The sequence below is a fragment of the Psittacula echo genome, assembly GCF_963264785.1.
Source record: "Psittacula echo genome assembly, chromosome: 10".
In the NCBI taxonomy this organism is placed as follows: Eukaryota; Metazoa; Chordata; class Aves; order Psittaciformes; family Psittacidae; genus Psittacula; species Psittacula echo.
Window position 1 is genome coordinate 5,711,563 of NC_137741.1, and position 23,112 is coordinate 5,734,674.

The 23,112-nt window shown below is 42.7% G+C and overlaps 1 protein-coding gene across 2 annotated transcripts in view; it reads left to right on the forward strand.

The window, feature by feature from the left end:
* The window catches only part of RORA (RAR related orphan receptor A), a gene marked incomplete at its 5' end in the record, with an annotated part of 347,719 nt that overhangs the window by 316,335 nt on the left and 8,272 nt on the right, over positions 1 to 23,112 (forward strand). For both annotated transcript variants that reach the window (XM_080626591.1, XM_080626592.1), the window contains 3 exons: positions 10,641 to 10,726; positions 18,658 to 18,799; positions 20,421 to 20,816. In XM_080626591.1, coding sequence (XP_080482717.1) covers positions 10,641 to 10,726; positions 18,658 to 18,799; positions 20,421 to 20,816 — 624 coding nt within the window. The remainder of the gene's footprint in view (positions 1 to 10,640; positions 10,727 to 18,657; positions 18,800 to 20,420; positions 20,817 to 23,112) is intronic.

The window sequence follows — 23,112 nt, forward strand, 5'->3', positions numbered from 1 at the left end:
GGAGTTGGTTTGGTTGTTATTGTTCATCTCATAGATGAATCATCTGAAAATGAAAATTTAAAGCAGACATTTAGAGCACACCTTTGTGAGAAACTAATGATTCCACTTGGCATACAGCATCAAAGGAAGCCTTTTTAATGACATCAAATTTATGTACAGCCAAAAAAGAAAAAGGCAATAGCTTAAAAAGGCAGATGTGGTCACTGCAGAGCAGTACAGCTTCTCCACTGGGTGAATTTTTTTTTTCCCTGCAGTTCTTTCTGTGGAAGTAAATTCAGGGTTTGAGTGGGTTTTCATCCAAGTGCAGCTCTCTGGGAGGGAAGTGTTCCTGCACCAGCCGTGTGTGCCTGGCTTTAGCTTGACTGGACAAAGTCCCATTTCTCAGTACCTCCTGCAATTTCTGTAGAGGCCAGACCCTTCAAAAATCTGTGCAGCCTGGCTGCACAAGCTGAATGGACCAAGCTGAATGGTGACACTCGCCTTGTTTAAAAGGACACTTGCCTTACAGGATTCCCGCTCTTCTGAGTTCATTCCATGTTCCTTCTTCTGAACAGCTTGTTGCCATCTCTGAGGAACTGTTAAAGTGGAACTTGACTTGGCTGAATATTGAAGTAAAAAGGAAAGCGTGTGCATTGTGACAGAGAACATGTGTTTGTGGGTTGCTAATGGGAGACAACCTTCTAAGTAGTAGTATCAGGAATTACTAATGCTTGATCTGAAAGCTACATGCACTAGTAGCATCAGTGAAATTGCATTGTTACCCATGTTTAGCCGATGCTGTAGTCACACTGACCTAATGTCCTTTAACCAGTCAGAAGCTTGTCACCTTGCTAATGAATTTAGTTGAAATTGCTAATAACTGTGACACTCTTGCAAGTTATTAGCTTTTCCCAGGTGTGTTTTTTTTAATCCAGTAACTGTAGGTGTCATTTGATTTGTGCCTAATGAGGCCATGGAACCGAGATGTAATTTTGCAAATGGATAGCACAAATGTATGTAGCTCCTTAAGAGTATCAAATGGCAGAGGTTTCATGTTGTATAAAAGGAAGTCTAAGACTCTTTAAGGCTTCTAAGCCTACCCTTTTACTGCTGTTCTAAAAAGCTAGTAAAAGATCTTTCCTTAATGAATCCTAATGTAATTTAGCTAGCAACTAAGTTACTCCCATAATACAGTAACTCTACGCTTTGCAATAGGGACGAAAATGATTGCCTTCAAAGTGTTGCTCATTTAAGACTGTTTGCAGCCTATGAAAAATAATTCAAGTGAAGGTTGTTGGGAATGATACTTGTAGCTGACTTGCTGAAGTGGTGCTTAAAATTGACAAGTGGTTGGTCAAGTTCTTTGTTTTCCTACTGCAAGCAAGTAAACCAAAATGTTGAGATGTTCCCCTAAGCCAGTACATTTAATGAGGGAAAAGAAGGTGGAGGGCAGTGCAGGAGTTCACAAATTCCAGTCTTCAGGTGAGGTCCAACACTTGAGAGTAGGAAGTTTTGTTTAAAGTGGGGCTCTGTGCATTAATCTGTGCAGCAAATGTCAGAGGTAATTTAGGTTTTCACTATGAAATGCTACAATATTGAAAGATTTTTTTCATTAAAATCAAATCTTTATTAGCTTCTTCGGGAGAATTGGGGAATTGAACAGCAGTGCAAATATATTTAAGCTCTGCGGTACACGTTTGTTTCTGGTGGGAGGGGCGAGAATGCCAGTAGTTTTGTCCAGCTAGCTCCAGCAACTAAATGTACTCTGAATTACGTCCTCCTGCAGATTTCACCTTCTGTTTTCCTCCCTGTTAATACTGCAAAATGACAGACCAACATACAGACACCAGGAAGGAGAAATCAGTGTAGATTTGCTTTTCTCAGTGTAACAAAAATAAATTGCAAAGACTGTGAGAAAGCTCAGTGTGATTGAGTGTGTAAGGGCGCTTACCCTGCCTTGAGGTACACATGTGTCTTGGCCTACCAGCTTACTTCTTTTTTCCAAGGTTAGTTGTTATCTGTAGGAAGAAATAAGGGATGTCAAAACCTGAGTGAACTATAGAATCCTGTAAAAACACAGAGTGCGGATTGACAGCAGCACTAGCTTACTGAATAAATGCAGTAGCAGATGAGAGCAGGAGTCATCAGTGTTGGCAGTTCCTGTGGTGATAGCTCACACCTATGTTGCTTCTAAACCTCATATTTTGTGTGGTTTTGTCAAGTACAACGTTCTGTAGCTGTGTAATTAAACCTGTAAGCTTTGGCTTTAAAGTTAAAACAGGGAACTAACAAAATTCCAACAAATATAAGCAATTCAAAATGCTGGAGATTTGTTTGTCAGGAAGTCTGCTCACTGGTTTCTTGGATCATAAGACCAAGACCCAAGATTTGGCAGTAAGTCCCAGTCACCTAAGATAGCTGTGGATGGAGTAGAGATAAAGAACGATTATCCTGATTACATGGGCAGATAAAATGAGACACCAACTAGCGTCCCCATTCACACAACAAATCAGCACTAGAATGAGGACTATAGTATCTATTTCTTGACGTACAAGTCAGGGCTTTGATTAAAACTATATTATAATTCATAAAGAAGAGCCACATGATTGTGGTCTTTGTGTGTTTTCTAGTGAAAAACTGGTTTTGTTGATTGTTTTATTTAAAAAAGAGGTACACTTAGCCCAGTCTTCGGATTCATCATGCTTCAAAGTGTGTTCCTGTAGTCAGTATAACTACTGTTAGTTCTCAGCCAGAGAAGAAGAGGGGAATGAAATGATTAGATGTTTATTCATAAACCCCTGAGCCACCAAGAAGGAAAGTGAGAAGTCAAAATGTTATGGGAGAAATTGGTGTTGTATAGGATTTGGAAGACTTATCTGACCATATTGAAATAGTCATACTGGTTTTCAAATGCTTTGGGTTTGAAATGCATAGGACATTGCATAGCAACACTTCCCTTGGTTGTTTCCTCGTTCTTTGCCACTAAGTTTGGTTACTATGGCTTGTTACTGTGCCTGTGTTGCTTCTAGTGGGTGAATCTTCTCTACTGCTATAAAAAAGCAGAATTTGTATTCAGAGTTGGTGCCTTGGTTTTTTTTTGTTTTATCTTCTCTAAAGAGAATCATTATCCTCTGTCTTGCTGCAGTGTACATCTCTTGGTGTGTATTTCAGCCACCTTGTCAGTGTGATTGAAGTTCATGTATGCAGTTACAAAGCTGGACACAGCTCCCTAGTCTTCACAACCTGGGAAGGTGTTAGCTGTATGCTCTGGGAAGTAATGAGAGCGATTCTCCAAAGAGTTACTTTTCTGTGCTCCTGGACAAGTAAGCGCATCTGGATGCAGCAGTCTTGATTAGTTTGAGCCTAGGCTTGTCCGTCAGTGGTTTGATGTTATCGTTTGGTCTGTGGTATGGTTTCAGAATGTGACCAGAGTCCCAAGCTAAAGCTGTCTCTACCTGTCATTGCTTGAACAAGGGAAATCAGACCATCTCTTTTCAGCTGCTAACTAGATTGCTGGCCTTTCCTCAAAAGTACGAAGTTGGTTGGTGATACAAATGTTGAGATGCCAAGTTGCATTACTGGGTCAAAAAAGAATAACAGCATGTCTGGATGTATAAAGCCAGGACAGGGAAGAAATATAAGACTGAAGGAAAATAAAAATCACCTAGTGTTGCACACGTAACAGAGGGAGCGAACATCATCTCTTTGAGTTCCTCTGAAAACCCTAGACCAGTTTTTAGCTTGTTTGTGCTCCTAAACACTTGCAGAAGTCTGGGATCGTTTATGTTGGCATTTATTTTTGTTTTAATTTTTCTTTATAAGAATTAAGAATATTATGATCTGTTAAGATTTTTCAGCAATTTTCTATCTGAATTTAACACTAAAAATATAGAGAGACCTCACCACAACAACTTCACATAGAAGTTCACATAGAAGCCTGTTACAGAATCCAAACTATTTTCCACACAGCCTTCTTTCATGAGGCGTTCAAGTGTCTTTGTTGAATCTAGTGCTTCATATGATAGCAAAGCTTCAGTTCTTTAAGATTTGTGTAAGAAAAATTTCTTGGCTTAAAGGAAAACAAACATAAATCAGTGATCCTGGCATGGGAACACGAGCTCTTACTGAACTGTTCCCTTCAGTGCATCCCAATCAGTAACAGAGGTTGAAAGAATTTGAAAGTCATTCCTAAAATCAGTCTGGCAAACCCGGAAAGTGCTCAGGTTGTTCTGTACTGCTTATCCCGCATCTCCTTTAATACTCTTTAAAGCCAGTTGTTTTTAGCATTGTGGACTGCTGCACAATGTCAGGGAACCTCGTAAGAGGGATCCAGCTGTGCTCAGGCCCAAAGATTTACTCTTGGATTGCAGCATTTCTGTCTTGTGTGTTTGAGGTGTTGCTCATACTTTACTTTTAATTAATACTTTGGTGGCCGTGTTCGTTTCTACTCCACCCATCACACCCACAGACTTCAAAGGATTTATAGCAGCACAACCTCAGTATTTATTTTATTTTATTACTAGTGTGATTTCCTAAGGAAACAAGGCTTGGAGAGTTTGTTTGTTTGTCTGGGTTTCTGCCCATTACCCCAACCCTCCTTATTCCCAAAACCATTGAGCCAAGGGCAAGAGCATCAGCAGTCCCAAAGATGTATTCCTACACATCTCATGAACATGGAAAAACATACTCAGAAAGATACTCAACTAGTGCTCCTCTGAGGGGCTATGGATAGGAGAAGCTGTAAAGGAGAGGAGGATGCAAGGAGCACCCAGTGTGCTGCAAAGGCTTCTGCTGGGATTTCAACCTTACTGGACCCCAGAAAATCCAATTGTGAGACTCAAATCCCTAGGATACCATGCTTGGCTAGTTCTCCTTGGGAGGTACTTGTCGCAGCAGTGTCATTGGGATCTCCAGTTGAGACTGTCTGTAGAATAAACCTTTCACACAAGGAGTGGGCAGGTAAATTCTATCAGCTCTTATCAAAACACTTCCTGTGTTCTCCAGAAATGCTTCAGACATCTACCAGCCAGCTGTCATCCTTAGAAGTACACAGGGTGTAAGTGTTTTAATCCATATGAGTGGACAGATGGTCACTCAAGGTGCTACATTGAGGGAATGGGCTGAGCTGTGCGCCACTAGCTTTCAGTTTAGTGGAATTGCAGTGTTTGCAAGCTGCAGGTGTTTGGAGGTAATTTGCAGCCAGCACAAATTACTTAGGGTACATGACAGAGCAAATTATTTAGGTAATGAAGCTGAAAATGCAGGAAGATTAGAATATTATATAGTAAAATCAGTCCTTGTTAATTCAGTTTGTGATCAGATATCATGCTGCTTTAAATACCACATTACATGCAGTACCCTTGTTTGAGTCAATGAATATGTATGAATGTGTCAGTGAATATGTATGCCTCCTAATTTAATCAATATACTTACAAACAGCACTAGCAGCGATGTCTGGCACAAACTGTATCCCTTTAGAAGCAGGTTAGCCAAATTTGTATATGTATCATATTTATTTCAGAGCCCTTTTGCATTAGCTGCAGAAGTGTATGTACCCTGAGAAGCAGGGAAAGGCGAGCAGAGATGGGGTAACTTCTTGAGTAGTACCCTGGGACCCAGGGGATCCTGGCCAGTGTACATACCCGACACTGAGCCTCAAGAAAAGCCTTCCATTCAGCTAGCAATTTTGGTTAGGGTGCTTTCCCCAGAAAGGCAGTGGATTGGAAACGAATGCTCAGTGCCCAAAGAAGTTTTAAGGAATAGAAACCAGTCTGACAGACTAACCAGTATGTGCGTAATTTGATCTTTACTGAGTGAAAAAGGAATGTGTATACTTGGAGTTTCTTGATATTGCTGCTTTGAGAGCTGAAGGGTGGGAGCTGTGATGGGGAACTCCATAGAAATGCTCTTACCTGAATGTTGCCAGTGTGCACAGGTAGTTTGGAGCCTGTGTACCATGGGAGAGGAAGGGCGCACTTCTACACAGGCTTACCTTTCCAGAAAAAGATGAGTTTTGAACTCAGACATAGTAAGAGGCAGTAGTGTTCACCTGACTTTCATCTTCTAAAAGTTAGGCTTGCAGTTAAGGTATCATTAAATTCCTCCTCTGAGGAGTGAAGAGAAGGCCTCTCCACTCCAGGGTTCATCTTGTTGGTCCAGAAGAAGGTGAATCATGCTCCTTCTGACTTTTTCCTTCTCGCTTTCTCTTCTCCCTCCTTTTCTTCTCTCTTTTTCTCTTCACTCTAGGAGCAGACAAGGCAACTTCAGCTACTTACCCAACATCCAAGATAGCTCAGGTCAGCTTGGAGAATATCCCCTAAAAGGCAGGGGGTGGGGACCAATTTTTGCTTCCATGAAAGAACCCTTCCCAGGATACCAAATCTGAGGTTTCATACCTGTTGCACATTGGAAAAGATAACAGGATGGATGTGAATACACAAGTTTGACGTAACAGTGTGAAGGCAGGAGGAAAATCCTTTTTCTATCCCAAGACAACAAATTAATTTGAATGAAAACATTCAGGCAGGGGAAGACTTCTGTTTTTGGAAAATAGTTTTTCTTCAGGATGGACTGGTCATACTCTGTCCTGGGGCAAGGCTCAGTGTGGCTCTCCCTAAATGGCAGAACTGGGGAGGAAGATGCCCCATGTTCTACATGGCTCTACAGGCTCTTGTCCCATTGTGAGTCTTTGCAAAGAGTTAGAAAGGAAGGAGCTAAAGGTTATGAAGAGCTTGTACAGAGCATTTCCTTACAAATACAGAATTAGATTTATTACTTCCTCTACTGCTCAGACCACACAAGGAACCACACAGCATTTCAGGATGCAGAAATTAATAGAGAGAGGTTGTCTAGAGGGGTCAGTCTGGGAAGGGAGCTTGAAAAAGGCAGGCAAGCCCAGGGAAGGTGTTCCAGATTTGGGGAAAGAAGTGCAGCCCGGAGTAGGAGGGAGTAAGGTATATTCTTGCATGTCCTTCTGTTCTAGATGCAAACAAAAGCTGGCGTTCAGCACATTCACATTCATGAGCAATTAGGTGGAGGCAGTTGCATAATTTAAGAGCACCAGAGCTACTTCACACAATTGCCAGGTGAAGACAGTGAATGGAAAAAGAGGAAGGGTTCAGAGCAAAAAACACAGGCTTTTTTTCCCTATAAAACTTGGGCTCAAGTTCCTGTTCTGTCTGATTTTGAGCAAGTCTAAGAGTCCACACTCGATTTGCTGCTGTAAAATGAGGATCAGGTGATGTTACAGCAGGAAGATTACCTGATGTTGCAGTGGTAGGAATAGCTACCAGTTAAAAGTCACACATACGGAGGGACCTCAGTGGATGTCAGGTGCCCTTTCCTATGGAGATAGTCTTGCATTTGACATGAGTTCTTAAGAACCTTTGTAGGTCCCTGCCAACCCAAACTATTCTGTGATTACCACCTCTGGCCCTTTCTGGTCACTTCCCCCTCTCAGGAGCCATTTCTGTAGGGACTTGTTTGATACTTTTGGTGGATGTCTGTGCTTAAGCTCACATTTGCTGCTCTTGGTGGTTTGTTTGGTCTTTCATTCCTATTCCTTGCTGGCTTTGGCACAGGACATCCTTGGTAGTATTCTGGAGTACTGTTATTTCGGGGTGTGAAAGATTCTTAGGCCTCTAATCTGGGAACACAAACTACATCTGTCACCTGGGTATCTGTAGTGGTTTCTAAGCAACCACAAGAGTTTATTTTTCTTCTGCAATTCATATTTAAGAAATAATTTGCTCATGCATGAACCAGAATCAGCCTGAGCACCACCCCAGGAGACAGAAATTGTAAACTGTAATTTAGGCTAATTCTAGTCTAAAGCATGAATTAGAGTATTTTATATAATCTTGGAAAATATGCTATATAAATATATGTAAGCACAGAACAGGTACAATTAATGTGAGCACTGTAGGAAGCTGTAAGTAACTCTGGGAATGTGAGAAACCAAGTTGGAACATATTCTTGACACGTAAAAATATTTCCCACCTGCCTTGTTTGCATAAGAACAAGGTTTTAGCAAGTACATATTTGCATGTCAAAGTTAAAAGTGGGGAAAATATTTTCACCCTCATAAGAAAAATGCATAATCTTGGCAGAGGCAGTTTGCATTTAGTAAGTTTAAAGTATCTAAGTCCTTTCATGCTCTATTGAAAGTGTACGAACTTGTGACAGGGGTTCCACTGCAATGAGTGATGGGCAGGGAGCACATCACGTGGAGCAGTAATTGATCCGATCCCTTCCCATGCGTTCATTTGTAATTGGTTGTGGCAGTCCCCAGCAATTTGTGCTCCCCAGTTTCATCCCACTGTCCTGTATCCCAGAGTGAGATGGTAAGTTGAAGTCTTATATGCTGCGTGCTTAACTGAAAGTGAGTGCTCTTGCAGATGGAAGTACTCTTGGAAGTTTAGAAGTACTCTTCCGAACTGGGGGAAATCTGGAATGCTGAAGCAATACCTGGTTGGGTGCACGCAGTGGTTGGCAAACGCTGCACATCTGGAGCCTGTGAATCTGTGGAAATTCTCTTCTAGCAGTGATGCATCCTGGAAAATGCATTTGGGACTAATTATGGCACCTTTAAGACTATTAGTAACCTAGCTTTAGGCCATCACTTTGAAGGCATATTACATTCCTTCAGAAACACTCTGCAAATGTCCTGTTGCTTAAGAAATAGGGATTGTATGGACAGGCTTCATGGGTGATTTAACTCATGTGCTGGAGATTGTAGATAAACAAGGTCCAATTGTATCATACCTGTTCAAAATAAGGCACTAATTATGTATATAAAAATGACTGTAAAATATAACACTGCCATATAGCTGGTGAGATATTCGTGACCACTCTGTCAAAGGAGCTGGAGAAAGCTGCAGGTTCACTGTAGCAGAGCAGCAGAATAATCTCACTTTGAAAGGGCACAACCAGGAATCAGTAGATCTATCCCAGAATTTGCCCAAGGATTTCTCTCTCGATCTAAACTGAACGTTGCACAGATTTTGAGTTGTTGTGAATTTGCCTGTTGTCCAGCTTGCTGATGTGAAGTGGGGTTCTTCTTGATGTTTTGGTCATAAACACCTGATGCTCTAGTAATAATTAATGTAACACATTCATAAAAGAGCATACACTTTATTTTTTCCTTGTATTAGTTCACTTCCTGCTCCATTGTGTTTAATGGGTTAGCTGGAAGCAAAGTGAAATTAAAACAGTTTTTGGAAGACTGCAAGAAAGATGTATTTCCTTCTTTTAAGCGTTCTAAACCCCCTTTTGATTTCAGCCCATCCTCTTGTTGCTGGAGGGAGGGTGGGGGATTAAAGGTCAAGATTGCAAAGATCCTAATGATGGAAGCGGATGCACGTGGTGTCCTATAATAGTGGACATGACTGTTTGAATACAGTGTTCAGAGTACAGCCCAAGTTAAGCTCATGCATTGTAAGACAGAATGAGATGTCATTATATGTGTTGTCACCACCATAAACTGGAGCAATAAAAGCTGTGCGAAACAATTTTGTGTCTTGTGAATGGATTTCATCTCCTCACAGAAGATTAACAGCACTTCTGATGGTTGTTAGAGCCACAGCAAGAGTTGTGTTTGTGCTCCAGTTCAGAATAAGGTGGTTCAGGAAACCTGACATAGCCTGATCCTAATGCTCTTGTGGCAAAGACTGGATTTTCTTGGAATTTTTTGGTTATTGACTTGATGGGTACAGTCTGTGTTTGTGTGAGCATGTGCAAGCACATGTACAATGTGGACTGCTGGTCTGATACTGCAAAGCACTGCCTCAGCCTGGTCCTATCCAGAAAGACTTTCCAGCAAAGTGACTGCAGCTATGTGATCTAAAAGTTGAAGAGGAATTCCTGAGCCTCCTAAACACCTTCTTAAATCCATGTATTCACATGGGAGGGTGCTGTGATTTAGAGTTTGCCACACACTGAACTGAATTCAGTAGGTGTGTTTTACGTGTCTGAAGTTCCATTTAAAAACTGGGGGGTTCATATCCTGTATCTCTTTGCCAGTGTCCAGCCTGCACCAACTCCCTTGGTTTCCGTAAGCTGACCAGAACCCTGCCGTACTTCCCTTCCTTACCTGTTCGGTGGTGGCTAACACACAGACACATGCTGGCAAGTCACTCCCAGGGCAGATAGGTGACCTCTGGATTTCTCAAGTAAAGCACGCTTCCTTTTTGCCTTGTCCCTTCTCTCTAGGCCTGGCCACTGGTGAGCAGTGGATGGCATGATGGGCACCCCTCTGGTGAAGGTGTTGTGCTCACTGGCAGGCAGGGCACACCCTAAAATTACGTTTTACAACCTCACATTAATAAGATTGGAAGAAACCTTTCTGGTGTTGTCTCAGCTCTTCGGCCAAACTCTGAACTCTTCTACTCTTTTTGGCTTTGAAATGCTGATTCCAGCCTTCCTGTGGGTTCTTAAACACCTTCTCAAATGACCCATTTTAATAACCCAAAAGCCATTATATAACGAGCAGCCATAATTTAGCTCAAAGCTCTAGGGGACCCTTGCAGTTCAGCAATGAATAGTTAATGCAGTATAATGTTTAGCAGGTTATTAGTTTTCACTGTACAAATGCTGATCAGGGAATGCTTTTATAAGGTGTTTAAAAGAAAATGTAATTAACTGGTTGCGTGCTTCTGTTGCAGCTCAAATTGAAATTATTCCATGCAAGATCTGTGGAGACAAATCATCAGGAATCCATTATGGTGTCATTACATGTGAAGGCTGCAAGGTAAGCTTCTAAAATATTAAGTCTTAAAGCAGCATTTAGCCTTTTGATAGTGATTATTTTCCTTCCTTTTTTTTTAAAGAGCAAGCATTGCGCTGCAGTTGGGTCAGTGGATTCCAGTGCAAAGAACATGGAATCAGCTGGGGATTCTGAAGGACTGGGTTTATTTGGGTTTGAAATATGGCATTATGTGACACACGCAAACCCCACCCTAGATTTTGGGACAAGCCTCAAAGGCTTTGCAGTTGTAGTGTGTGTGCTGTGAACTGTCTCTGGGGGTAAGCAGAAGAGATACAGAAAGACCATCCGCTTCAAGCATGCCACAAAGAATCTGTTCTGTGGATTCATTTGAGAGTTTGGGGCTTTCAGATCTCCCTGTCCGTTTTTTGTTTAGTGAATGCTGAGAAGCTGTGCTGCCATACGTGAGAGCTCTCTGACTTCTCAGTTTTCTTTTGTCCTCTGCTACAGTTGCACATCCATTCTGGCTGGTATCTGATTGGTGCCTGTTCCTTGCAATGCAACCATTGCTGTATAAAGTTTAGGCTTTAATTTTTTTCTTCATTTGTATCTTCAGTAACTCCAGTGAACAAGGGTTACATTAAAAGCATGCATGTGTTGTTCAGTTTGTCCCTCACAAGTAAGAATTCATTCGGACAACACTAACTCTAGGCCAGAGCACTGTGAAGCTAATCACTCCTTTCTATCACTGGTGCACAATTATGGTGCTAGCTTGGAGTGCCACAGTGTGCACAGCTGTGCTCTGGCTTCTGCTTTCCTCATGTGCGCACATGTTGCAATTCCATGCTGATAGTTTTTCCTACTGCTAATCTACATTATAGGGGTAAAGAATTTGTGACAGTTTTCAGTCTGCTCTACTGGTTTGCTCAATACTACTACCCATCCTCAAACAGTAGCTTCCTTGCTTTCACATTATAGGGATTTCTTTTGTGTTTTTTCCAAGGAAGATTTTTGTATTTCCATTCACACATTGTCTCAGTCTCATGGAAGTGTTGGTAAGAAGGAAGAGAAGAAACTAAAAATCTAAGCATGTTAGAATGATAACGGGGCAGCACCTTCTGCTCTTTGTAACTGCTGTTACTGTGGGAAATGTCAGAAATGCACTAAAATGGGTTGATAATGAAGTGGTTACTTTTGACAGCTTTATGTGGTCAAGCAGCTTTTATCAGATTTCAGCTGTGAGGTGGCAGACATTGGCAGTGAGAATTCTGCTGTATGACCAGCTTGTCAAAGAGTATCGAGTTATGTTCAATGTCTGAGACCTCTTTAATCCTTAAGCGGGCTGGGGCTGGTGTGTATCCTGGTGTACCTGAGCCTCGAGATCGATGACAAACCATTTCTGTCAACAGACTGAGGTCAGCACAGCACTACCGCTCGCCGAGGCAAGGAACAGGCCTTTCTCAACATGGCTTGTTGCAGAACAGGGACGGGCTGCCAAAGGAAAGGAAAGTTGCCAGCTGAGCTATTTGTTGCTTCATCTTCTTGCAGTTCCTTCACCTTGTCTTCTCCTAAGTCCCATATATGTGAGAAAAGCTCCTCCAAAATGCAGGAGGTGGCAGTGGAGCACACCATGCAGTTCTATTAGTAGGTAGCACTGAAGATAAGAGACAGACATGTCCATCGAGCATCCCTCCATCAGGAACTGTGCTTTCCTGGGAATAAATGCAAGTATGAGTTATTAGGAGAAGGGTCCTTTGTGTACGTCCAGCAGCCAGAACATCAGATGTGAGCCTGACAGCAAGAAATGCGTGTGCAGCTCCTTATGTTTCAGAACAAATTATTTTCCTTGGCATTCTGTATAAGCTGAATTCTCTCGGAGCTCTGTGCAACCCTAGGTCTAATGCTGAGAATTCTCCAGGGACAGGCAGCTGGTGGGGAAGGCTGGGAGGAGAGGCAGGTGGAAAGGAATGCTGAGCACACTGAAGGCACTTGAATCTTGGAAGCGGAGCGTGCATGGATAAGACAGACAGTAGCCTTCTGAATGAAGCTGGGCATTTTCTCCTTCTCTTGGAGTAGCAGAGTGAGGTTTTCTAGCCATAAACTTTCAGGCAGGATTTGAAAGCCAAGGAATATCAACTTAGTTAACCAAGGTATTTCCCTTTCAGGAGGGAAGTTACTCTGAAGCTCACTCTTTAATGCCAGAGTCCAGATGACCTGCGAGTGGTGACAGCTAAGGCAGTGCTAGTGGGCAAGAGTCACAGGAGTTTAAATGATCATGACCGAGACAGCATTTAGAATGCCCTGCTGTAGCTGATGGATTTTGTGTGTGCTACACTTTTCCACAGTAATGTCAACAAAGTCTCACCCAACAGAAATATTTTGGCTGGTGAAAAAGTTGGCATAGCTTGGCTTCTGCCGAGGGAGCCAGGTGTGTATTGGTATGGGGTTTTTCCCAGCTTTCTCTGGCTACGATCTCTGCAGGTTTGAGCATGCTTGCATTGCTCTTCATGTTACACTAAATCCTCCTTTGTAAAAAGCACTTTGCTGTGAAGACCTAGTTCCCAGTGCTCCGATTCCTGGAGCTGATGTTCTGCACCAACAGACCATCCCAGAGAAGTCAGTGAGGTTCTTGCACCGGTGCTACAAACCCATCTGTGTGTGTTAGATGACATGGTCAGGGCTTTAGCCCTCAAAAGTGAACAGATGTGCTGCTGCCCTCTCGAGCCAGGCCTGTCAAGAGTGATGTACAGGCAGCACCAGCAGCACAAAGTGAAGTGTTTTCAGCTCTTACTATTTTCACTCTGGTTTGCTGTGAACTTTAATGTTACTTAATAGTAACATTAACTTAGGTGTTACTGTATAAATACCAATGACCACAGGAAAGGTAATTTATTTAAAACCTAAAGTGTTGTTTTAGTTGCAGAGACCTACTTTGCAATCCTAATCTGTATTGTGTATGAAATCACAGGTTCTTGTAAAATTGCTGATCCTTTTGCTCTTCTACAGGCTTGTGACTCCTGCATTTCACATGGTTGAAAGTCTTCTGACCCATTTTCATTGTTAAATTGTGTTTCACATAGCTAGAACTGAAGATCTGTAATGAAGCCAGTTACTGTTTTGTGAGAAATTTTCATTTCCTACTCCACTCTGATGTTACTGACTGGTTTTATGAAGTTACTGGCTGTGCTTTGCACAAACATCATTGAATACTCCCAACCCATCCAACTATTGAGCTGAATTTCAATCTGCCTTTAAGAAATAAAATGGAACACCCCCTCCGCTTCCCTCCATCCAGTGAAAAACAGGTTTTAGGCAGGCTCTGTTTTATACTTTATCTGGGAGGGCTCCAGTGGCTTATTTATATAGACTAAATTTTTAAAAAGTGGGGTTTTTTTCCCATCCAGCCATTGTTGATATCCTGTATGCAACATACAGTGGGGGAAAAGGGAAGATGAGATTAATCACATAGGACTCCGAGATATGGGTGAAGAATGACACAAAGACTGTGTCACAACTTAAAAATAGAAGTTTATTCTCCTGTGTAAGTTTGGAAATAGTACTATTGCAGTAGCATTACTAAAAAGACTCGTATCTGTATGGAGCATTTCTTCAATCATTAGTTGTGGGAACCCAGTAACAACCTTTTGCTCTCTACTAGGGGTGATGCTAAGAAAAGAGACTGCTTTGTACACAGCCATTGTTCTCATAGCTGAAAGCTGAATCCAGTTCAGCATTGTCAGAAAACACCTGAACGCTTCAGAAGGGTATAAAAAAGCATGTAGTTTGAAATCAAGATTTTGTTAATGAACTATGTCTTTTAGTGTGCAGGTGCAGTTACTTGTGCTGCCAGTGCTGTCAGTTCATGCCCAGCTGATCTACAGGCACCTTAGTGTGCCCCCCTCTTTCCTTGCCTGCAACACTTGGTCTCAAAGCCATCCCTGCAGGGCACTGCTGGGCAAAGGTTTATAGGTACCAGCTTTTGCCTCTTGTCTCTTTTAAGACCAAAGATGGTCTTGTTCATTTTAACTACCAGGAATGTCTGTGTTACTTCAGAACAATACCTGCTGTATTGTCACTTCCCACCTTGCATTACTTCTGGCCATTCGTTTCCTTCGTTCACTTTCTTCGCTGGCCAACCTGCCATTACTGTTGTGTTGCAAACATGCACTGAATTGAGGCTTTGAAGTTCTCCTATTTTTAATTGTTTTCCTAGCTAATTCCAAGCAAAACACGTTAAAGATGAGCCCTGTTACAGCATGGGCGATCAGGAGCCCTGTGTAACCCGATGAACACCACCTCACTCCTGTCTTTAATACCTCTGTAAAATCGAACATTTTGTCTCTGTTTTCAATAGCTCTATAACTTTGTTGTCAAATACTTCATCACCAAAGTTTTTAAACAGTGTTGTCACAACACTCTCCTCCCTTTACAACTAAACTATATGCTCGTTGGTTTAAAAGGGTTAAAAAGTTGATCTGTCTTTCATAGGACAGTGTATTTTTCTGGTGTTTCTTTGATGGTTTGCTTTAGAACACAGTAGAAGAATGATCCCCCCCAACTAATTGTTAATTGCTCAGAATATTGCAAAAGTTAATGATACGTGGAAGTCTTTAAGTATTAGCCATAAATCATGGGATTATGAAAAAGCCTTTGTTGTCATAGGCTTGCATACAGTCATTCCAAAACGTCTGCCATTAGGATGCAGCGAGGCAGCTGTCAGCTGTTTTCTTGTAATTAACCAGCCAATGAGCAGCTAATTAAGACATATGTGTATACAGAAGTGGAAGTGGGTATGGTAATGAACTGTAGGAATCAATTCATTAAAGGAAAATTTGTCAAAAGACCAAACATGAGATCAGCATTTCAGCCTGTGCCGCAGTGGAGAGGGAGCTGGGGCTTTGCTGGCTGGGACTTTAGGAAGCACAGCGGGCTTTTCCCTGCTGCGGAGCCCACAGGCCTCTGCAATACTGAGCACTGAGGTTACTGCAACTACTCAGAGACTGCAGAAGCTGCTATTTACATTTCAAAGTTGGTTTTTAACAAGTTGTTATTTGAACTGACTTGCAGATGAAAAGTTCTGGTGCCCTTTTTTCCCAAACTTGATTTCTTGGCAGCATCTGAAAACCCGTATATTGTGTTGTGTATAAATAGGAGGCTGAAACGCGGAGATGAAGCTATGGCTTGTAATCTGCTCTGCTCTTCTTCTGGCACCGGGATAATACATCTACATTAAAAAGGGAGACATGCAAAGCTCAATGAGGCCTCATCAGAATCAGCTGGATCTTTGTACTGCCGTCAGGAGGAGGCAAGGCTCCTCGCTCACTGCCCGCTCAGAGCTGTGTCCCACGGTGGCTTCTGGAGTGCAGCAGCAGTTCTGTTCCTGTGCTGGATCCAGAGGGGTCTGCTCTGCCCGTGGCCCATTAGGCAACTGCCTGCATGTAAAGTAATGGTTTTCAACATGCATGCCATGGAAAGCATGTGGCCTGGGCTGGTTTGCATAATGCTTGGATGTAGACACGTGTACCAGGCATGCATCCACCTCCTCCTTCCTGGTGGAAAAATTATAGCTAGCTCTGTGCCTCTGGCAAAAGCCAGGGAATACAAGAACAGAATGTGGCATCTCCTCCTAATGAAGGGGGAAAACCCAGCTGAGGAAGAAACTCTATTTACTTACAGAAGGCTCTTGTAATAGGGGCTTACCCACGTCTTACAATGATGGGACAGCCCAACCTTAGAAAATTCACAGGCAAATGACAATAATATTAGAAGAACTTTGAGAGTAAAACACCCTCAGTTTAACTCTATTGGCATTTCAGTCCCGAATCAGATACAGGTATGCCTGAGCTCTGGACAAGCTCAGTTTTGTTTCTGGAGTTTGAGGCAAGGGGGGATTTTTGCTTTAGCTTCTGCTGATGTTTTCAGCATGCCCAGATAACAGTGTAGGGTTTGGTTTTAAAAGCACTGTATACTACATACATCTCCTGCTTGTAAAGTGCAAGTGCTTTTCAAGACCCCAGTTTCAGGCAGTCTTGCTCTATTGAAAATTTAGCTTCAAGCTGTAACTTAGCAGATATGTTGTACACTAAAATGTATTGAGCAGCTGTGTCTCTAGGGAAAACGTGGAAAGGCAAAAAGTCTGGTATTTTCCCCATTATACTACGAAAAATAATCCTCAGCTTGACAAGACCATTCTTAATGAAGGGAGATATGCCAAACTGGCAATGCAGACTCAGTGTATGTCTCAGCTAAAGGAAAATGTATAGACCTTTGAGGTGATTGAGCCAGGTTCATTTTACACGTTTATTACGCTGACTTTGAGGACCTCAGTGGTGGCAGGTTTTATACGGTTCATATGTGAGCACATCCTTCAGTGTTTGGGGAACTGAAATTACCAGGGGCTGACAGCGTGGAGATGCAGAACCTTGGTCAGGACATCAGTGGTCAGGTCTGTACCCACCACTGTTCTGCTGACGAATCCCACTGCACTTGTGTGTGTACTTGCACTGGAGTGACAGGCTCCACTAAGGGTGCTGCCAGAGCTGGCAATTCAGCTGTGGGCTACCTAAGAGTTGGCTCCTCCAGGGGGATCAGTCATAGTGCTGGAATGGTAGAAATTTCCATGGTGTTTCAGGTTTTCACTCCACCAGAGCTCAATAAGGGCAATACTTTCAGTCTCACTATTGGCAGACATTAAAGAACAGTTGAAAGTTCAATACTATAGAAACAAGAGACCAGAATAAATGGGTGAGAAATGATGCGCAGGAAAATAGGATAAAAATCAGACATCTTCAGTTTCCTCATTTTTTATATATTCCATGTTTCCCCATTAAAGCTTTACTAAAAGGAGCATAATGGATGAAGACTGGTTCCTCCTCATACAACGGAGCAGGGGTCTTTAGCTCTGTGCATGGCCATGGTTCTGCCTGAGGGAAGTTTGCTGGGAAGTCTCTTCCTGTTGTTTTAGTTCACCGGTTCTTTGGACAGAACGTACGTGTGCTGAGGGGCTCCAGGATGGGGCCTTTGAATGAAGGAAGAACTGGGAAGAGTCCAGCTGTAATTACAAGGTGCCCAACGTTTCTGAGGAAGTGTTTTCTGTGCAGCGCTGTTAATGAAACCATTATGTGGCAACATAAAACTAAAACACTGGGCTGGAATGACTCCGTTTCTGCAGCATCCTTGTGAAGCAGGTATTACACACGCACCAGCTGCTGTTTGAGCAGTCTGTGGCTAAAACATGCCATGCACTTCAAAGCAAACAGCTGGCATCCTGCTTACCAGCACGCACGGTCCTGATGGAGAGACCCAAGTTGTGACTACCGCCAACCTTGCAGTGCTCACTTTGGTGGGAGGGGGGTCTGCCCTTTGCACTTGACTTAGAGAAAACACATAAGATGTGTTTCAGCTTCCTCCCTCCTGGCAGATCTCAACCCTGTGCTGAGCTGAACGAAACCTCAAACCCACCAGCATTAAACTAATTAAGAAAAAACATCTTTAAAGCTTGTTCTTTGTTGAAGGACCCGCTCGGCATCACACACTGTGCTAAACACAGACATCCCTGGGGGAGGCTGGACGCCGGGGCCTGCCACTGACATCTTCAAAGAACAGGGCTCCTGAATCCTTCCTGTTTTGGAGATCTGTGCAGACCCAGGGAAGACAGGAAATCTGGGTCTCTTCTTAGTTTTATCTCATTTGGAAAGGATCAGTGTATCACATGTGATGTGGGGTCTGTAAAACCGGTGAGAAAAAGTGTAATTCCTCTGTGTGTCACAGCACTTCTTAAGGAACTGTTTCCTACCAGTTACTGGGGTTTGTTTGCTTCTAGAAGAGAGGGAAAAAAACCAACCAAGCCCTCCATGCTTTCCTCAGCAGACTGTAGTGCACTTGAACTTCGCTGTCTGTTGGTATGCTGCTTTTCTGACTCTTTCTTTGCTCCATCACTTGGCAGCTTCTTGACTCGTGTTTTGTGATTGTTACAGGGCTTTTTCAGGAGGAGTCAGCAGAGCAATGCCACCTACTCCTGTCCCAGGCAGAAGAACTGTCTGATCGACCGAACCAGTCGAAACCGCTGCCAGCACTGTCGGCTACAGAAATGCCTTGCTGTGGGGATGTCTCGGGATGGTGAGCTCTGCTGACATGCACCTGAACTGCAAAAACCAAACAGCATTTAGCATTTTAGTGTGTTCTACTAAAACAGCCTAGGATTTAAGGTTCATTGTGCATAGGGCTGATAGTTGAGATCATCAAGAGGAGTTTATTTGTTGTTATATATTCACATTAAATATTTATGAATGGGGGCATATATGAAGTTCTAGGGTTTACTCTTTTTTCCTGCTTCTCCGGTATAGTTTTCAGTTCAGAGCTTTGCCTCTGGTCACTTCTGGAAGATGCAGGTTTTAGTCTGATGCTAACACTTTCTCTCTGTGTCCACTCCAATCTAAGTAGCACACCACAGCAGCAGGTAATGCTCTGGTTGCTGTATCAGCACAGATCAGAACTGTTTCACAAGACAGAAGTTTCAGTGTGTGTGTAATGAATTACTGGGCAAAACACAAATTGAAAATAGCACCGTGTTTTTTCAGAAGTTCTGAAGAAAATGAATTCTGCTGCTGAGAATTAATAAGCTCAAAATTAGACCCGGTATAACGGGGAAAACCCACCTCTGTAAAATGGAAGCTTATGGAACTCAGCTAGAACTGGATTTGCGGCTGATACTTGTGTGCCTCCCCCAGAGATGTACCAAAGCTGCCATCTCCTACCCAATTTGAAGATCTGATTCAGTCTTTTTCCCCTGCTAGTGACAGCAACGCTGCATGTTCTACCAACACATATGCGTTACTCTGTGTACAAGAGGCCTGAGGAGAGTAACTTCTTGAATTACATTGTCTATAGTTTTTTATTAGGCATGAAACTAAGAACCTGAAGTGGTTGATCATGTAACAGCTGATCCCTCCAACAGGTTTGCTTCCCTGTAGAAAAGCACAAGGTGGCTGTCACCTTCCTCAGTGAGGTTCCTACAGCTGATACAGGCCCTAGAAATCACATACTGTGTTCTTAGGAATTCCCTGGATGTTGCAAACCAGTCGCTTCTGGCTTACACTTCCCTGTGAATACTTCTCATAGTAACAATTTTGTGGAGAGATACATACACGCATATATATGTATAGTTTTAACAGTAATTCGCTGGGTAAACACTTTTGCTTGTCACAGTATGCTGCACTGAAAGCAGGTTCTGTGGACCTTCCTATGTCCTTTGGTCCTAGTATCAATAAAGCTTGCTTTTGATACTCTCTGAGAGAGACCCCACGTGTTTAGACTTAACTCTAGGTTCATGTTGTAGTAGGAGTGTGCAGCTAGCAGGAGTTGGACAGTTCATCTCAAGCCTGCATATTCTGTCTTGCTTCTACTTTTCTAGGTAGGGTTTGAATGCTGAGGAGATGGATCTGTCAACTTCGGTGGGTGTGTAAGAGAAAATCTTTCTGGTATAGAAGCTGGAAGTTGATGAGTTACTCTAAACCAGTGACTTCTAATGGTCTGTTTAAGTAGCACGTTATGATGGTCTTTTAATGAGTAGATCCTGCAGCTACATTACCTGTAACTGCAGAAGTGGTTCTTAGGTCTGCCTGTTTGGCTGATTTGCCTTCTATACTGCATCCTTCCATGTAGTATTTAAAGCCCCAAGACAATGAAAATGCAGTAGTGGGTTTGTAGCAATGTAACGTGTTGTGTGTCTGTGTTTCAGCTGTAAAGTTTGGTCGAATGTCAAAGAAGCAGAGGGACAGCCTGTATGCGGAGGTGCAGAAGCATCGAATGCAGCAGCAGCAGCGAGATCACCAGCAGCAACCAGGAGAGGCAGAACCACTAACACCAACATACAATATCACCACGAATGGGTTAACAGAGCTACATGATGACCTCAGTAATTACATTGATGGGCATACCCCTGAAGGTAGCAAAGCAGACTCTGCAGTTAGCAGCTTCTACTTAGACATACAGCCTTCTCCAGATCAGTCGGGTCTTGATATTAATGGAATCAAACCAGAACCAATATGTGACTACACACCAGCATCGGGCTTCTTCCCGTATTGTTCTTTTACAAATGGGGAGACCTCTCCAACTGTGTCCATGGCAGAATTAGGTAATGAGAGAGAAAAGCTTCCATTGTAACTGTCTTAATAGTAACCCTTTGGATTGAAGTGACACATGTAGCCAGGCAGTAGTGAGAATGCTGCTTCGGTAGAGTTGTGGGCATGTGTGGGCATCCTCCTGTGATGGGCACAGTACCCTCACCCCGGGGACATGGTGAACACCTGATGGAACTGGACTAAAGATCCTGGGAGCTTGTGGCTGGTCAGCTCTAGAAGCATTGGGTTTGTTGTCAGTCCTTGTCACAGAACCCTTTGAATGCTGGTTAGTGAGCCCCTGGTTAGTGCTGAGCAAACGGAGCGTTTCTTTGGCTGCAGATTGGTTTTGAACATTTTATCCTCTCTTCCATTACCTCATACTCTTATTTTCTAGCACGAAGTCATGAGGCTGATTTTCTTCTGCTCTCCACCTGTACCTGGGAAACATGAACCCAAAGCACCAGGGTAATTGGGGGCAGTTCTCCTGACACTGGTCAAAAAGAATCTGGCCCCAGATGCTGAAGAACATCTTAGAAAGTAGCAAGTTTTGGTGATATCGCTTACACCAACCACATTAATGAGCACATTTTACTGTCAGTTCTTCCCAGAGTGATACGCTAGGGCTGAATTCCACAACCATGACTTGTCAGCATCTGAGGCTCGAGTCAGAGAATGCTGTGTGAACTGGCTATAAGCAACCTGGGACAGGCCAGCAGAGAAGTGGCTTTAAGGTTCTGTTACTTAGCCAAGCAGTCAGGTGCTTAGAACTGATTTTGCTTGCTTAAGCAACCGTTTTGCTAATTATTCCATTATAAAAACCTAAAAATAGTTTGCAAATGAGGTGTTCCATGTTAAATGTATCTTTTTGCTAGCTTTTTTTTTACTTACAGACAAACAGATGATGCAAAATTTTGCTTGTTTAGTTTATGTTGGTTTGAGAAGTTTTGCAGAGAGGAAGGGACAAGAAGGCTTATTACCTTTTAATGTCCTCACCTTCTAATGTCCTTTCCTCTTTGTGTCCTTCTGTTCTCTGCAATATGATTTTTTGTGACAGATAAAATACTGTGTTTGGATTGAGTTCAAATAACTTCAGTTACAGATAAGCAAAAATGGGAAGAAAACATGGGGATAAAGGCTACCAGCTTTGCCTCCATCAGAAGGCTGTTAATGTTCTTGTGGGAGCCAGTGAAAGATCTACATTAAACCCACAGAAAAAAGAAAGGCTTTTCCTTCCCAGACCAGGTGCTGAGTTTGGAATGCTGGCCTGAAATGAGTGTGTCATGTTGCTTACGCAGTGCTTACATTTAGACCCTACAAAGCGTGATTTAGGTGCCCAGCACTGACACTGCTGAACAGTATTTGGAGAATGTTTGTCTTCCAGACTAAGGTTTCAATTTAGAAAGGTGGGGCTGCTCAATGAAAGTGTTTATTAGGTGTGTGCTGAAACACAGAACTGAGGCTTATGAGTAACATGGTAATATTTCACCTCTGTATCCCACAAGGGCACGGGGATAAAGCTGTCAGGTGCTGCTGATGAGAGCAAATGTTTTAAGTACGCACTGGTAAGAAAAGAAATTTGCTCTGAAATACATGAAAGTTGTGATGGCAACCAAAGTATAAACCACCTGATGCTCTCCCTTGCTGATGCTCAGGTAGCACGTGTCATCTGATTTTAGCTCAGCTGTATATTAAAGATTTTTCAGGTTGTTTCTTACATCAAACTACTGATGCAGTAGGTGTGCACTAAGCAGGCTGATTGGTCCAGCAGTTCCACTTGTAGAGCTGGGTTTGGTTGTTACCAAACCAAGTAAGTTTCACAGCAGACCCAGCTCCAGCCCCTCAGCATCATGACCATTCTTGTTCGTTTCAAGCCTTCCTTTCCAGTGGTCTAAGCTGCAAAAGCACCAGCAGCAGCACTGTGGGAGACAAGTCACCAGAGCTCTAAACCAGAACAGATGGGTGTGAGAGTTAGGGTAAGCAAGAGAGAGACAAGGTAAAGGTGGAATTTGGATATCTAGATGCTATTCACACCTTTGGCAGGGTTCCCAAAGGTTTAGGGAATCAAGTTTTATTAATGAATATAAATCTGCCTCATGGGTCTTTTAACCAGTTGTAGCAGCAGAAAATAGTTTATTTGGAATTAAAATGTCGTATGGAAATTTTAAATCACGTGCAGTTGATGGAGGGACTACTCTAAAGCTAGAGAAAAGAACCCTTGAGTCTTCAGTGTGGTGTTAGCGACCTTCTCTAATCGCACATTTTCCAACTGTGTTTTTAATGACGTGAGAGCAAAAAGGAACCTTTTGCCTC